Source organism: Theropithecus gelada, chromosome 3, assembly GCF_003255815.1.
Source record: "Theropithecus gelada isolate Dixy chromosome 3, Tgel_1.0, whole genome shotgun sequence".
Classification (NCBI taxonomy): Eukaryota; Metazoa; Chordata; class Mammalia; order Primates; family Cercopithecidae; genus Theropithecus; species Theropithecus gelada.
Genome location: NC_037670.1, coordinates 75269012 through 75283956, shown reverse-complemented (window position 1 = coordinate 75283956; position 14945 = coordinate 75269012). Strand labels below are relative to the sequence as shown.

Genomic DNA, 14945 nt, shown 5'->3' with positions numbered 1-14945 from the left:
TTCCTTCCTTCCTTCCTTCCTTCCTTCCTTCCTTCCTTCCTTCCTTCCTTCCTTCCTTCCTTCCTTCCTTTCTTCCTTTCTTCCTTCTCTCCTTCTCTGCCTCCCTGCCTCTCTCTCTCTTTCCCTCTTTCTTTTCTTTTTCCCCACTGCTTTATATTGCCACTGTTTTTGTAAATAAGTGTTCATATATGCATGTGGCTCATTTGCTGGACTCTGTACTATACTTGTTTATGATTGTGCTAATACTATGCTGTTTTAATAATTTTAGCTTTAAAATAGATCTTGGTATCTGGTAATTCAGTCTTTCAAATATTTGTATTTTCTTCCATTGTCTAGGACATTTAAGGCTCTTTACATTGCCATATAAATTTTTGGATTAACTTGTTAATTTTCACAAAGTTGCTTATTTGGATTTTTATTAGGAATATATTGAATATAGGTAGTTTTGGGGAAGCACTGCTATCTTCACAATATTGAATCTTTTTACCTGAAAGTAATGCATAGTTGCATAGTCTTCTACCCATTGAGATCTTTGTTAATTTCTCTCAATATTTTATATTATTCTACATTGAAGACTTGCTTATCTACTGTTAAATTTATTCCTAGGTATTTAAGTTTTTCATTTTGATGCTGATTTAAATGGTATTATTTTAAAAATTGTATTCTTTGCTTCTTTGCTGCAAGTGTGAAGTGCAATTGATTTTTGAGAATGAATATGTAACTTTTGGCTTTGCAATAGTTAACAAATTTATTCTATAAGTCTATCTGTGGAGTCTTTGTATTTTATATATATAAAATAATGTCCCTTGCAAATAAAGATTCTGTTACTTCTTTCTTTCCAATATTTATACCTTTTATTAATTCTTTTGCCTCACTACATTCTGTTAGGATCCAATAAAACATTTTTAGTAAGAGTGGCAACAGATGGCATCCTTGACTTATACTTGCTATCAGGAGGAAAGCATTCAATATTTTCCCATTAAAGCAGGTCGTTTGCTGTAGGATTTTATATGTATATGTCTATTCTTCATTTGTAGGTACCTTTAAAAAAATCATGGATAGGTGTTGAATTTTATCGCGATTTTTCTGCCTCTATTTGAAATGATCCTATGATTTTTCTCCTTTATTTTGCCTATGTGGTGAATTGCACTCACTAATTTTTACTTGTCTTGTCTTGTCAGAATAATTCTTGCCTGACCATAATGCCATGCCATTGCGCGCGTGTGTGTGTGTGTGTGTGTAATTTTTCTGTTTGTTTGTTTTGAGGCAGGTCTCATTCTGTTGCTCAGGCTGTAGAGCAGTGACTTGATCATAGCTCACTGCAGTGTTGAACTCCTGGGCTCAAGAAATCCTCTTGCTTTGGCGTCCCAAAGTGCTGGTATTACAGACTTGAGCCACCATGCCCAGCTATAATTTATATATATATGTTTCACTAGATTTTATTTGCTAATATTTTGTGTAGGAGTTTTGTGTTTATATAAATCAGAGTAGACTTTGCTTAGGCCCTTTATTATAATTTCCTCACTGAATTTTGCCATCAAAGTTATGATAACCTCCGAAAATGAGTTAGAAAATCTTTCCTTTTTTCTGTGCTGTATATAAAATTGTATATAATGTATATATATATAATATATAATGTATATAAAATTGATGTTATTTCTAAATGTTTAGAAGAATTCACATAAAATCATTAGGCCTGGAAATTTGTTTTCGAAGGGTTGTAGTTACAGATTTCATTTCTTTTACGAGATAGTAACTATTTGTGTTATATATTTCTTCATGTGGCAGTTTAGTATATAAATAATGGCTTTTTAAGTTATTTCAGCATTTTATTGAAATCATTGCTCTAAAATTGTTATGATATATTTTTGTTAGCATTTTATTACCTGAGGGATGTGTAGTTAAGTCCCTTCTTTAAAAAAATCTTGATATTGGATTTTATGCCCTCTTTCTTTTTTTCTCTATTTTTCTAGAGATTCATTAAATTTATTAGTCTTTAAAAGAACGAACTTGTAGATTTATTTTCTCTTTTATACATTTGTTTTATCTTTCATTGACTTCTGCTTGACTTTTCTTACTTCTTTCTTGCTGCTTACCTCGAGTTTCATTCATTTCATCTTTCCACCTCTACTATATGCATTTAAATATGGCCTTAATTGTAATATTAAAGTTTTTACAAGTTGAATTTTCATTATCATTCAAATGACGGTATTTCCTAATTTTCATTTGTACTCACATTTTAGCTTGTGATTTATTTAGAAGTATATTGAGTACTTTTCAAACATATACAGGTTTTAACATTATCTTTTTGTTATTGATTTCTAGCCTAATTGTGCTTTTTGTCAGAAAATATACTCTGTATAATTTCAGTCTTATTATATTTGTTATATTTGTTTTATATCTACCATTGAGTTAATTGAGGTTGTTCATGTGATGTGAATTCTGCATTTGCTGAGTGTAAGGTACATGAATTAGGTCAAGTTTATTGATTGCATTGTTCAAATGTACTATATCCACATTGAATTTTTGTCTGCTTCTTGTATCACAGAGAAGTTTGTTAAAATCTTCTACTATGATAATGAATTTGTCCATTTTCCCTCGCGTCATGTCATTATTTTGCTTCACATATTTGAGACTAAAACTGCAACAAATTCAGAATTGTAATGTTTTAGAAAGATTGACACTTTTATTATGAAATTAACTCTCTTTGTTGCCAATAATGTTTCTTGCCTTAAAGTGTAATCTGATAAGTGCTCAGTGCATTTACATATTATTGTCATCAAATTTGGGGTTTTAAGTTTGCTCTCTTACTCTTTGTTTTCTACTTATCTATCCATTCTATATGTCTTTTCTCTACTTTTTGGCCTTTTTTGGATTATTATTTCTTCGTTCCATTTTTTCCTGTTTTATCTTGCTATTTTTGTTGTTATTTTTTAGTGACTATTCCAAAGATTATGGTGAGCATTCTTGACTGATTAAAGTTCAATATTAATTAGTACTTTTACCACCTTCAAGAATATGCAAAGATTTTAGAACACTCTTCTATGTTTTATCCTATTATTGTCACGAACTTTGACTCTACCTATATTTTAAATCCTGTTAGGTGATTACTATTGTTATTGTAAATCTTCGATATGTACTTAGGTTTACCCACACATTTGCTCTTTCTAGTGCTCTTGGTTTCTTTGTGCAGTTCTGGCTCTCACCTGCGATTGCCTTTGCACTTTTGGAATCAGTCCTTTTAGCATTTCCCTTAGTTCATGTTGGCAGGTTACAAATCATAGGTTCAGTTTGTCTGAAATTACTATTTTGTCATTAAGATGATGGGTATTTTTATTGCATAAAGAACTCTAAATTAGTTATTTTCTTTCATAATTTTGAAGATGTTGTTCCATTTCCTTTGGGTTCCATTGCAATTGTTGAAAAGTTTTATATACTGGACCTTGGTGGAGTTTTTGTTGTTGTTTCTATCCTCTTTAGGATTCATAGTGCTTCTTGAGTCTATGCCTTTTTTTAATTATGATTTTTTAAAAATGTATTGCCCTTTAAAATACTGTTTCTTCCAAATTCTTCCTCTTGTTTCTTTCCAGAGCAACATTATAGGCATATTAAACCTGTGCCCTGTGTCTTTCATGTCTTTTGTGTGATTTTATATGATTTTTATCTTTTTTTGTTGCCATTCCTCAATCTGGTATTTCTTTTTTTGGTTTTGTTTTGTTTTGTTTTGTTTTTTGAGACTGAGTTTCGCCCTTGTCACCCAGGCTGGAGGGCAATGGCGCCATCTCAGCTCATTGCAACCTTTACCTCCTGGGATCAAGCAATTCTCCTGCCTCAGCCTCCCTAGTAGCTGGGATTACAGGTGCCCACCACCATGTCCAGCTAATTTTTGTATTTTTGGTAAAGACGGGATTTCACCATGTTGACCAGGCTGGTCTCAAACTCCTAAACTCAGGTGATCCACCCACCTTGACCTCCCAAAGTGCTGGAATTCCAGGTGTGAACCACCACACCCAGCCCAATCTAGTATTTTCTACTGACCTATATTTCAATTCCGTCATCCTCTGTGTCTAATCTTCTATGAGTCTTCATCAGTTGAGTAATTTCAGTTATTTTATTTTTCAGTTTCAGAATTTCTATTTGATTAAACAATTCTCTAGTGTAAATTTTCTATATTTTGTGTACGCTCTTCAATTAATTACAGCTATTTTAAAGCCAATGAATTCTGAGTGCCCTTGTGCATTTGTTTCTATTTTCTGTTTATTTTCATGGTCTATTTTTCTAGACTTGTCTTCAGACATGGCTGTTAATAGTTATTGAAATTTGGACATTGTGTCAAAAAAGTTTGAGAACCAATTTGTTGATCTGGTTGGTGTTATTGTCCTCCAGAGACTCTTTACTTTTGCTTGGTGTGTGTGCGAGGAGGTTGTTATGATGGTGGCAAATCTCCTAATCTATTCAGTGATTGTCTACCTAATTAAGTCATTTAGGTGATTTGAAATTGGGCTCCCACTTCATGATGGTACAATATTTCTAGTGCATGCTCTGTCCTAGGGTGTAGCCCTTCAGGGGTCCTAACTGAAAATTTTGAGGTAATTATAAGGGCACCACCTCCTTGGTGGTCTCTAGACTCTAATTTTGCTTCTTAAACTAGATTTCCTTTACTTCTGAGCATCTTAGACACTCCATTTCTCCTGTTTCTTTACCTCTCAGTGTCCAATTTCAAATCAGCAGTGCCTTGAGTAAAAAGTACTCAAGAGTTGAAAATCAGATTCACTTTTTGGTACTTCCCTTCTTCTGGGGATTTTATTTCTTTAAGTTCTCATCACCTGGGCAGCTTTCTAAAGCCTTTGAACTTACAGGTTTTGCATTCTGTTCATTCTTTTAAGCTGCTCTCAGCAGGAGGGCTTGTCAGCAACAATCTTCTCTACAATTAATAAAGCTTGAAATATCTCTAGCATGAGTTATTTTGAAGCAGATAACATTTTAACGCATATAACAGAAAGAACATACATCTGCTGAAATTGAAGAGTTTCCTGATGTAGAGGCCTTTCCTTCAAACTAAGAAACAAAGTTGGAAGCACTTATAACGTTATGTTCGGAGTAAGAAATGTGAACACTGATGAAAGCAAAACTGCAAAAATTTTGCCTAAAATATCAGTGTTTTAGCATTGTAAAGAAGACCAGGAATCACCCAAAATGACCAAAATTATTCTACTTAGGGACCTTAAAGTAGAAAGAACCCAGGACCAGTATCATTTTGATGCCTTTTAAAATTTCTTTTTGAAATGGTGAAATGTCACAGTGGATTTTTAAAATAGGGGAATGTTTAAAATGTTGATATTTAATAAATTAGTACTTTTTAACTGACAAATTTCCATATAATATTATCATGCTCATTACATCAGGAATTCTCAATCCTGGGGCCACAGACCGGTAGTGGTTCATGGCCTGTTAGGAACTGGGCTGTACAGAAGGAGCGGAGCAGTGCACAAATGAGCCAGCAAAGCTGCGTCTGTATTTACAGCTGCTCCCCATCACTTGCATTACTGCCTAAGCTCCACCTCCTGTTAGATCAGCAGCAGCATTAGATTCTCATGGGAGTGTGAACCTTATTGTTGAACTGTCCATGCTAGGGATCTAGGTTGCAGTGTTCCTTATGAGAATCTAATGCCTGATGATCTGCCACTGTCTCCCCTCACCCCCAAATGGGACCATCTAGTTGCAGGAAAACCAGCTCAGGGCTCCCACTGATTCTACATTATGATGAGTTGTATAATTATTTCATTATATATTATCATGTAATAACAATTGAAATAAAGTGCACAATAAATGTAATGTGCTTGAGTCATCTGGAAAATATCCCCCAGCCCTGTCTGTGGAAAAATTGTCTTCCATGAAACCTTTCCCTGATGCCAAAAGGATGGGGACCGCTGATTTACATGATAATTAGAACATTTATAAAATCCTAATTTATAGAGTGGTCATAAAATGGTAGGAAAGTTAAAACAGTTTGAGGAACTGACAATTTTTTTTTTTTTAATACTTGCATTGCATCTCTATGACTGTGGACAGCTTCTTTTGGAGATAATGTTGACAGTCTAAGAAGTTAAGCTGTGACAAATTTACTCCCCTCCCCTGCCCCTATAGCACACTCTGATTTTAAATGCTTTTTATCTTAATTCTAATTAAATGACATAATTAGAGTACCATATCACAGTCAATGTCATTTATCAGTAACAGCTAATTAACACAATTACAAAAGTGGGAGCCCTAAGTGGGAGCCCAGTGAGGTATAGAGCAACTCTGGAAATTTTCTCCTTACTGAAAGGAAATATTACACATATTCCTTCACCAGAAGAACAATACACAGTTTATCTTCCCTTTTTGTCTTTGATAATATCACTTTTTTCCCCATTCTCTACAAAATTTCGTTTGAATAACATTTTAAAAACTTGATTCATCATAGTCATCAATCCTTCATAAATATTTCTTGACATAATTGGCCTCTCTGTAGTTTTGCAACTTGGACTATTCATGTTTAACAGCTTAGTTTTTCAAGACTATTGTGTTTCAAACGGTTTTGAGGTTTTATGGTCTGTTGACATTCTGAGGAACTTAGAACACATTCACTTCCTTTTGCTTGGTGAGCTGTCCAGAGCCCTTGTAAATGCATGCAGAGCATGGAAATGCCCCAGCTGCCCTGCTGTTGAAACAGAATCCTATTTGGAAGGCAGACATGTGGCCCATCTCTGTAGCCATCACTGAGAAATCTGGATTTTCAAGGTAAGTGCAGAAGACGTAGGTTTGGGGAGACATGAATGAAAATGCCGTAGAAATAAAGCATACTGAATTGGTTGGCATAGTTCTAATTCGGAATCTTCCAACGGTTCTGCTATAAAAAGCAAGCTTATTCTCTCTAACCACAACTCCTTCTTCATAGAAAGAATTGTTCTAATGTTACTGCTTAGGATATGCTGCTCTGAAAGTAAAACCTAATTTTTATTGGTAACTATGAACCAAAATGATTTCAGAATCTCTCTGTCAAAATACCGGCTAAACGTATCATAGAATTTTTTAGGGCACCTGGCACTATTGAATTTATGTGTAATTATTTAAATGCTTATCTTTTAAGTGATGTCTTAATTTTCTTTTGTTACGAAAAATCCTTTAACTCTATTACTGCATTATTTTCAGATAGAGTTTGAAACTATTCAGGCAGCCCTAGTCAATAGAAGGAAACAATCTGTAAGCAATCAGGTACTTAGACATTTCTAAAAGAAGCATATTCAAAATAACATGTGAAATAATGGTAATTATAATTCTTTCCATACCACTTTTAAAGTACTACATAACAGGAAGGATCCAAAAATAACTTCTTAAATAAGACAAATAAAAGGAACAACATCTGTTCAAATAATTTTACTTTAAGTAAAATACCGTCTGTACCGATATTTTCTACGTCCAAGAAGTAGCATTTTTCAAATATGTTGAATGAATTATAATGCAAAGTTTTTAAAAAAATAAGTAATGCCTAACCTGAATATAGGCATTTAATTTTGTTTCACAAATTTGTTATATGACTTTTGATAGGTCACTTAATTCTCTGGACTTCAACGTTCTACATAATTGCACAATTACTTATCTGAGAAATTACTTAGTAAGTACTCCAGAATTACATGTCTTTGTTTTCTGTTTTATTAGGTTTAAATCAATTAATTAGTCAGGATTTTAATCAGTCAATAGGAGTAATAGGAAGACCAATGAATGAGGAATCAGGTGGTGTGAACTCTAGTCCTCTGTTTTCTAGTAACTGGCTGCATAATTTGGGGGAATATTATCTAAGGATTCCAGACCACAGGTTGGCAAACTTTTTCTACAAAAGCCTAGATAGTAAATATTTTAGACTTTGCAAGCCGAGAGGTAGAACTGAGGCTAATATATTGGTACTTACATAACCATTTAAAACTATAAAAATCATTTGTAGCTCATAGGCTGTACAAAAACAAGAAGTGAGCCAGATTTGACTTAGGGGACACAGTTTTCCAACTCTTCTTCTAGCAATGATTTTCAACAATTATAAAATGGAAGTTGTAGACTAGATAAGAGATGCTCAGCTAAGGGAGATCCTGGATGGTCTTTAGAGTGATACACCAATCCTCTGAAATTGCATGCAAAAGTGTAATGTGTGTTTTTCTTTTCTTTTTTTTGTGTGTGTTTGTTTTTCTCTCCCTCCTTCTTTCCTTCCTTCCTCCCTCCTCCCTCCCTCTGTTTCTTTCTCTCTCTGTCTCTCTGTCTCTCTCTCTCTCTCTCTTTCTTTCTTCAGGGCCTTTCTCTCTGTTGCCCAGGCTGGAGTTCAGTGACCCAATCATGGCTCACTGACTGCAGCCTCAATCTCCAGGGGTCAAGTGATCCTTTCATCTCAGCCTCCTCAGTAGCTGAGACTACAGGTACTTGCCACCACACCTGGCTAATTAATTAAGTTTTTTTTAATAGAGACGGGGTCTTGCTCATGTTGCCCAGGTTGGTCTCAAACTCCTGGGCTCAAGTGATCCTCCTGTCTTGGCCGTGTTGGGATTACAGGCATGAGCCATTGTGCTTGGCAGCGCTTTTTTTTTTTTTTTTCTTTTTTAAATAAGAAAAACACGGATTTCATCAGATTTTCAAAGTGGTCCAAAATCCAATTAAAGTTAAGGACCATAGATCTAGCTAATTTCTAAAAGTGCTTTCCAAATTTAAAATCAATGAACCCGTGAAATGTTTACTGGTGTCTACTATGTATAAGCCATTGTGCTAGCACTATAAGAGACATAGCATGTTGTGACTAAAATATGTTAAATATATTGTTAAATAATACGTTAAAAATCTATTTTTGGGACAGGGCCTCGCTCTGTCTCCAACGCAGGGGTGCAGTCACGCAATCACAGCTCACTGAAGCCTTCATCTCCTGGAATCAGGTGATCCTCTCACTTCAGCCTCAAGAATAGCTGGGACTGCAGGCGAGAGCCACCCTGCCTGCCTTTTTTTTTTTCCTTAGAGAGGGGAGTCTCACTGTGTTGCCAAGGCTGGTCTCAAATCCCTGGGCTCAAGCAGTCTTCCTGACTCAGACTCAGACAAAAAATATTTTAAAGAAGATTAGAGTATGTGCAAGTCAGTATTATCCTTGAAAGTAGTAACATTGAAAACAATTTTCAATTGCTCAAAGATTTCTGAGACATTGCTTTGCAAAGTGTTTTCTTTCCTTTTTTTGAACTGAAGAAGAGTTTTTTTTTATTGTTTAAGTTCTAGGGTACATGTGCCCAAGGTGCAGGTTTGTTATATATGTATACATGTGCCATGTTGGTGTGCTGCACCCAATAACTCGTCATTTACATTAGGTATATCTCCTAATGCTATCCCTCCCCCTTCCCCCCTCCCCACAATAGGACCTGGTGTGTGATGTTCCCCTTCCTGTGTCCAAGTGATCTCATTGTTCAATTCCCACCTATGAGGGAGAACATGCGGTATTTGGTTTTCTGTTCTTGCGATAGTTTGCTGAGAATGATGGTTTCCAGCTGCATCCATGTCCCTACAAAGGACACGAACTCATCCTTTTTTATGGCTGCATAGTATTCCATGGTGTATATGTGCCACATTTTCTTAATCCAGTCTGTCACTGATGGACATTTGGGTTGATTCCAAGTCTTTGCTATTGTGAATAGTGCCACAATAAACATAAGTGTGCATGTGTCTTTATAGCAGCATGACTTATAATCCTTTGGGTATATCCCCAGGAATGGAATGGCTGGGTCAAATGGTATTTCTAGTTCTAGATCCTGGAGGAATCGCCACACTGTCTTCCACAACGGTTGAACTTGTTTACAGTTCCACCAACAGTGTAAAAGTGTTCTTATTTCTCCACATCCTCTCCAGCACCTGTTGTTTCCTGATTTTTTAATGATCCCCATTCTAACTGGTGTGAGATGGTATCTCATTGTAGTTTTGATTTGCATTTCTCTGATGGCAAGTGATGATGAGCATTTTTTCATGTGTCTGTTGACTGTATGAATGTCTTCTTTTGAGAAGTGTCTGTTCATATCCTTTGCCCACTTTTTGATGGGGTTGTTTGTTTTTTTCTTGTAAATTTGATTGAGTTCTTTATAGGTTCTGGATATTAGCCCTTTGTCAGATGAGTAGATTGAAACAATTTTCTCCCATTCTGTAGGTTGCCTGTTCACTCTGATGGTAGTTTCTTTTGCTGTGCAGAAGCTCTTTAGTTGAATTATATCCCATTTGTCAATTTTGGCTTTTGTTGCCATTGCTTTTGGTGTTTTAGACATGAAGTCCTTGCTCATGCCTATGTCCTGAATGGTATTACCTACCTAGGTTTTCTTCTAGGGTTTTTATGGTTTTAGGTTTAACATTTAAGTCTCTAATCCATCTTGAATTAATTTTCGTATAAGGAGTAAGGAAAGGATCCAGTTTCAACTTTCTACATATGGCTAGCTAGTTTTCCCAGCACCATTTATTAAATAGGGAATCCTTTCCCCATTTCTTGTTTTTCTCAGGTTTGTCAAAGATCAGATGGCTGTAGATGTGTGGTATTATTTCTGAGGGCTCTGTTTTGTTCCATTGATCTATATCTCTGTTTTGTTACCAGTACCATGCTGTTTTGGTTACTGTAGCCTTGTAGTATAGTTTGAAGTCAGGTAGCGTGATGCCTCCAGCTTTGTTCTTTTGGCTTAGGATTGTTTTGGCAATGTGGGCTCTTTTTTGGTTCCATATGAACTTTAAAGCAGTTTTCTCCAATTCTGTGAAGAAAGTCATTGGTAACTTAATGAGGATGGCATTGAATCTATAAATTACCTTGGGCAGTATGGCCATTTTCACAATATTGATTCTTCCTATCCATGAGCATGGTATGTTATGTTCTTCCATTTGTTTGTGTCCTGTTTTATTTCACTGAGCAGTAGTTTGTAGTTCTCCTTGAAGAGGTCCTTTACATCCCTTGTAAGTTGGATTCCTAGGTATTTTATTCTCTTTGAAGCTATTGTGAATGGGAGTTCATTCATGATTTGGCTGTCTGTTTGTCTGTTACTGGTGTATAAGAATGCTTGTGATTTTTGCACGTTGATTTTGTATCCTGAGACTTTGCTGAAGTTGCTTATCAGCTTAAGGAGATTTTGGGCTGAGACAATGGGGTTTTCTAAATATACAATCATGTCATCTGCAACCAGGTACAATTTGACTTCTTCTTTTCCTAACTGAATACCTTGATTTCTTTCTCTTGCATGATTGCCCTAGCCAGAACTTCCAACACTATGTTGAATAGGAGTGGTGAGAGAGGGTATCCTTGTCTTGTGCCAGTTTTCAAAGGGAATGCTTCCAGTTTTTGCCCATTCAGTATGATATTGGCTGTGGGTTTGTCATAAATAGCTCTTATTATTTTGAGATACGTTCCAACAATACTGAATTTATTGAGAGTTTTTAGCATGAAGGGCTGTTGAATTTTGTCAAAGGCCTTTTCTGCATCTATTGAGATAATCTTGTGGTTTTTGTCTTTGGTTCTGTTTATATGCTAGATTACATTTATTGATTTGTGTATGTTGAACCAGCCTTGCATCCCAGGGATGAAGCCCACTTGATCATGGTGGATAAGCTTTTTGATGTGCTGCTGGATTTGGTTTGCCAGTATTTTATTGAGGATTTTTGCATTGATGTTCATCAGGGATATTGGTCTAAAATTCTCTTTTTTTGTTGTATCTCTGTCAGTCTTTGGTATCAGGATGATGTTGGCCTTGTAAAATGAGTTATGGAGGATTCCCTCTGTTTCCATTGATTGGAATAGTTTCAGAAGGAATGGTACCAACTCCTCCTTGTACCTCCAGTAGAATTTGGCTGTGAATCCTTCTGGTCCTGGACTTTTTTTGGTTGGTAGGTTATTAATTATTGCCTCAATTTCAGAGCCTGTTATTGGTCTATTCAGGGATTCAACATCTTCCTGGTTAAGTCTTGGGAGAGTGTAAGTGTCTAGGAAATTATCCATTCCTTCTAGGTTTTCTAGTTTATTTGCATAGAGATGTTTATAGTATTCTCTGATGGTAGTTTGTATTTCTGTGGGGTGGGTGGTGATATCCCCTTTATCATTTTTTATTGCATCTCTTTGATTCTTCTCTCTTTTCTTCTTTATCAGTCTTGCTAGCAGTCTATCAATTTTGTTGATCTTTTCAAAACACCAGCTCCTGGATTCACTGGTTTTTTGGAGGGTTTTTTGTGTCTCTATCTCCTTCAGTTCTGGTCTGATCTTGGTTATTTCTTGCCTTCTCCTAGCTTTTGAATGTGTTTGCTCTTACTTCTCTAGTTCTTTTAATTGTGATGTTAAGGTGTCAATTTTAGATCTTTCCTGCTTTCTCCTGTGGGCATTTAGTGCTATAAATTTCCCTCTACACACTGCTTTAAATGTGTCCCAGAGATTCTGGTATGTTGTATCTTTGTTCTCATTGATTTCAAAGAACATCTTTATTTCTGCCTTCATTTCGTTATGTATCCAGTAGTTATTCAGGAGCAGGTTGTTCAGTTTCCATGTAGTTGAGCGGTTTTGATTGAGTTTCTTAGTCCTGAGTTCTAGTTTGATTGCACTGTGGTCTGAGAGACAGTTTGTTATAATTTCTGTTCTTTTGCATTTGCTGAGGAGTGCTTTACTTCCAACTATGTGGTCAATTTTGGAATAAGTGTGATGTGGTGCTGAGAAGAATGTATATTCTGTTGATTTGGGGTGGAGAGTTCTGTCAATGTCTATTAGGTCTGCTTGGTGCAGAGTTGAGTTCAATTTCTGGATATCCTTATTAACTTTCTGTCTCGTTGATCTGTCTAATGTTGACAGTGGGGTGTTAAAGTCTCCCATTATTATTGTGTGGGAGTCTAAGTCTCTTTGTAAGTCTCTAAGGACTTGCTTTATGAATCTGGGTGCTCCTGTATTGGGTGCATATATATTTAGGATAGTGAGCTCTCCCTAATGAATTGATCCCTTTACCATTACGTAATGGCCTTCTTTGTCTCTTTTGATCTTTGATGGTTTAAAGTCTGTTTTATCAGAGACTAGGATTGCAACTCCTGCTTTTTTTTGTTTTCCATTTGCTTGGTAGATCTTCCTCCATCCCTTTATTTTGAGCCTATGTGTGTCTCTGCATGTGAGATGGGTCTCCTGAATACAGCAAACTGATGGGTCTTGACTCTTTATCCAATTTGCCAGTGTGTGTCTTTTAATTAGACCATTTAGTCCATTTACATTTAAGGTTAATATTGTTATGTGTGAACTTGATCCTGCCATTATGATGTTAGCTGGTTATTTTGCTGGCTAGTTGATGCAGTTTCTTCCTAGCATCGATGAACTTTACATTTTGACATGTTTTTGCAATGGCTGGTACCTGTTGTTCCTTTCCATGTCTAGTGCTTCCTTCAGGATCTCTTGTAGGGCAGGCCTGGTGGTGACAAAATCTCTAAGCATTTGCTTGTCTGTAAAGGATTTTATTTCTCCTTCACTTATGAAACTTAGTTTGGTTAGATATGAAATTCTGGGTTGAAAATTCTTTTCTTTAAGAATGTTGAATATTGGCCCCCACTCTCTTCTGCTTTGTAGAATTTCTGCCGAGAGATCTGCTGTTAGTCTGATGGACTTCCCTTTGTGTGTAATCTGACCTTTCTCTCTGGCTGCCATTAACATTTTTTCCTTCATTTCAACTTTGGTGAATCTGACAATTATGTGTCTTGGAGTTGCTCTTCTCGAGGAGTATCTTTGTGGCATTCTCTGTATTTCCTGAATTTGAATGTTGACCTGCCTTACTAGGTTGGGGAAGTTCTCCTGGATGATACCCTGCAGAGTGTTTTCCAACTTGGTTCCATTTTCCCTGTCACTTTCAGGCACACCAATCAGATGTAGATTTGGTCTTTTCACATAATCCCATATTTCTTGGAGGCTTTGTTCATTTCTTTTTACTCTTTTTTCTCTATACTTCTCTTCTCGCTTCATTTCATTCATTTGATCTTCAATTGCTGATAGTCTTTCTTCCAGTTGATCGAGTCGGTTACTGAAGCTTGTGCATTTGTCACGTAGTTCTTGTGTTATGGTTTTCATCTCTGTCAGTTCTTTTAAGGACTTCTCTACATTGGTTATTCTAGTTAGCCATTCATCAAATCTGTTTTCAAGGTTTTTAGTTTGTTTGCACTGGTTACGTAGTTCCTCCTTTAGCTCTGAGAAGTTTGATCGACTGAAGCCTTCTTCTCTCGACTCTTCAAAGTCATTTTCCGTCCAGCTTTGTTCCATTGCTGGTGATGAGCTGCATTCCTTTGGAAGAGGGGATGCGCTCTGATTTTTTGAATTTCCACCTTTTCTGCACTGCTTTTTCCCCATCTTTGTGGTTTTATCTGCCTTTTGTCTTTGATGATGGTGATGTACTGATGGAGTTTTGGTGTGGATGTCCTTTCTGTTTGTTAGTTTTCCTTCTCACAGTCAGGATCCTCAGCTGTAGGTCTGTTGGAGTTTGCTTGAGGTCCACTCCAGACCCTGTTTGCCTGGGTATCAGCAGCAGAGTCTGCAGAAGATAGAATATTGCTGAACAGCGAGTGTTGCTGTCTGATTCTTGCTCTGGAATCTTCATCTCAGGGGTGTACCCCGCCATGTGAGGTGTGAGGTGTGAGGTGTCGGTCTGCACCTAGTAGGGGATGTCTCCCAGTTAGGCTACTCAGGGGTCCGGGACCCACTTGAGCAGGCAGTCTGTCCATTCTTAGATCTCAACCTTTGTGCTGGGAGATTCACTGCTCTTTTCAAAGCTGTCAGACAGGGGCATTTACCTCTGCTGAGATTTCTGCTGCTTTTTGTTTAGCTATGCCCTGTCCCCAGAGGAGGAGTCTACAGAGGCAGGCTGGCCTCCTTGAACTGTGGTGGGCTCCACCCAATTCGAGCTTCCCAG

General features: G+C 36.6%; 1 protein-coding gene across 3 annotated transcripts in view; it reads left to right on the top strand.

Moving 5' to 3' along the window:
• The first annotated feature begins 6654 nt into the window (after positions 1–6654).
• GPR141 (G protein-coupled receptor 141) overlaps positions 6655–14945 on the top strand; it is a 65759-nt gene continuing 57468 nt past the window's right edge. Inside the window, exons 1-3 of one of the 3 annotated variants that reach the window (XM_025378787.1) lie at positions 6655–6783; positions 8059–8178; positions 8324–8447. In XM_025378787.1, coding sequence (XP_025234572.1) covers positions 8131–8178; positions 8324–8447 — 172 coding nt within the window. In that variant the 5' untranslated portion in view covers positions 6655–6783; positions 8059–8130. The remainder of the gene's footprint in view (positions 6784–8058; positions 8179–8323; positions 8448–14945) is intronic. The other 2 variants (XM_025378789.1, XM_025378788.1) reach the window with 2 other exon arrangements.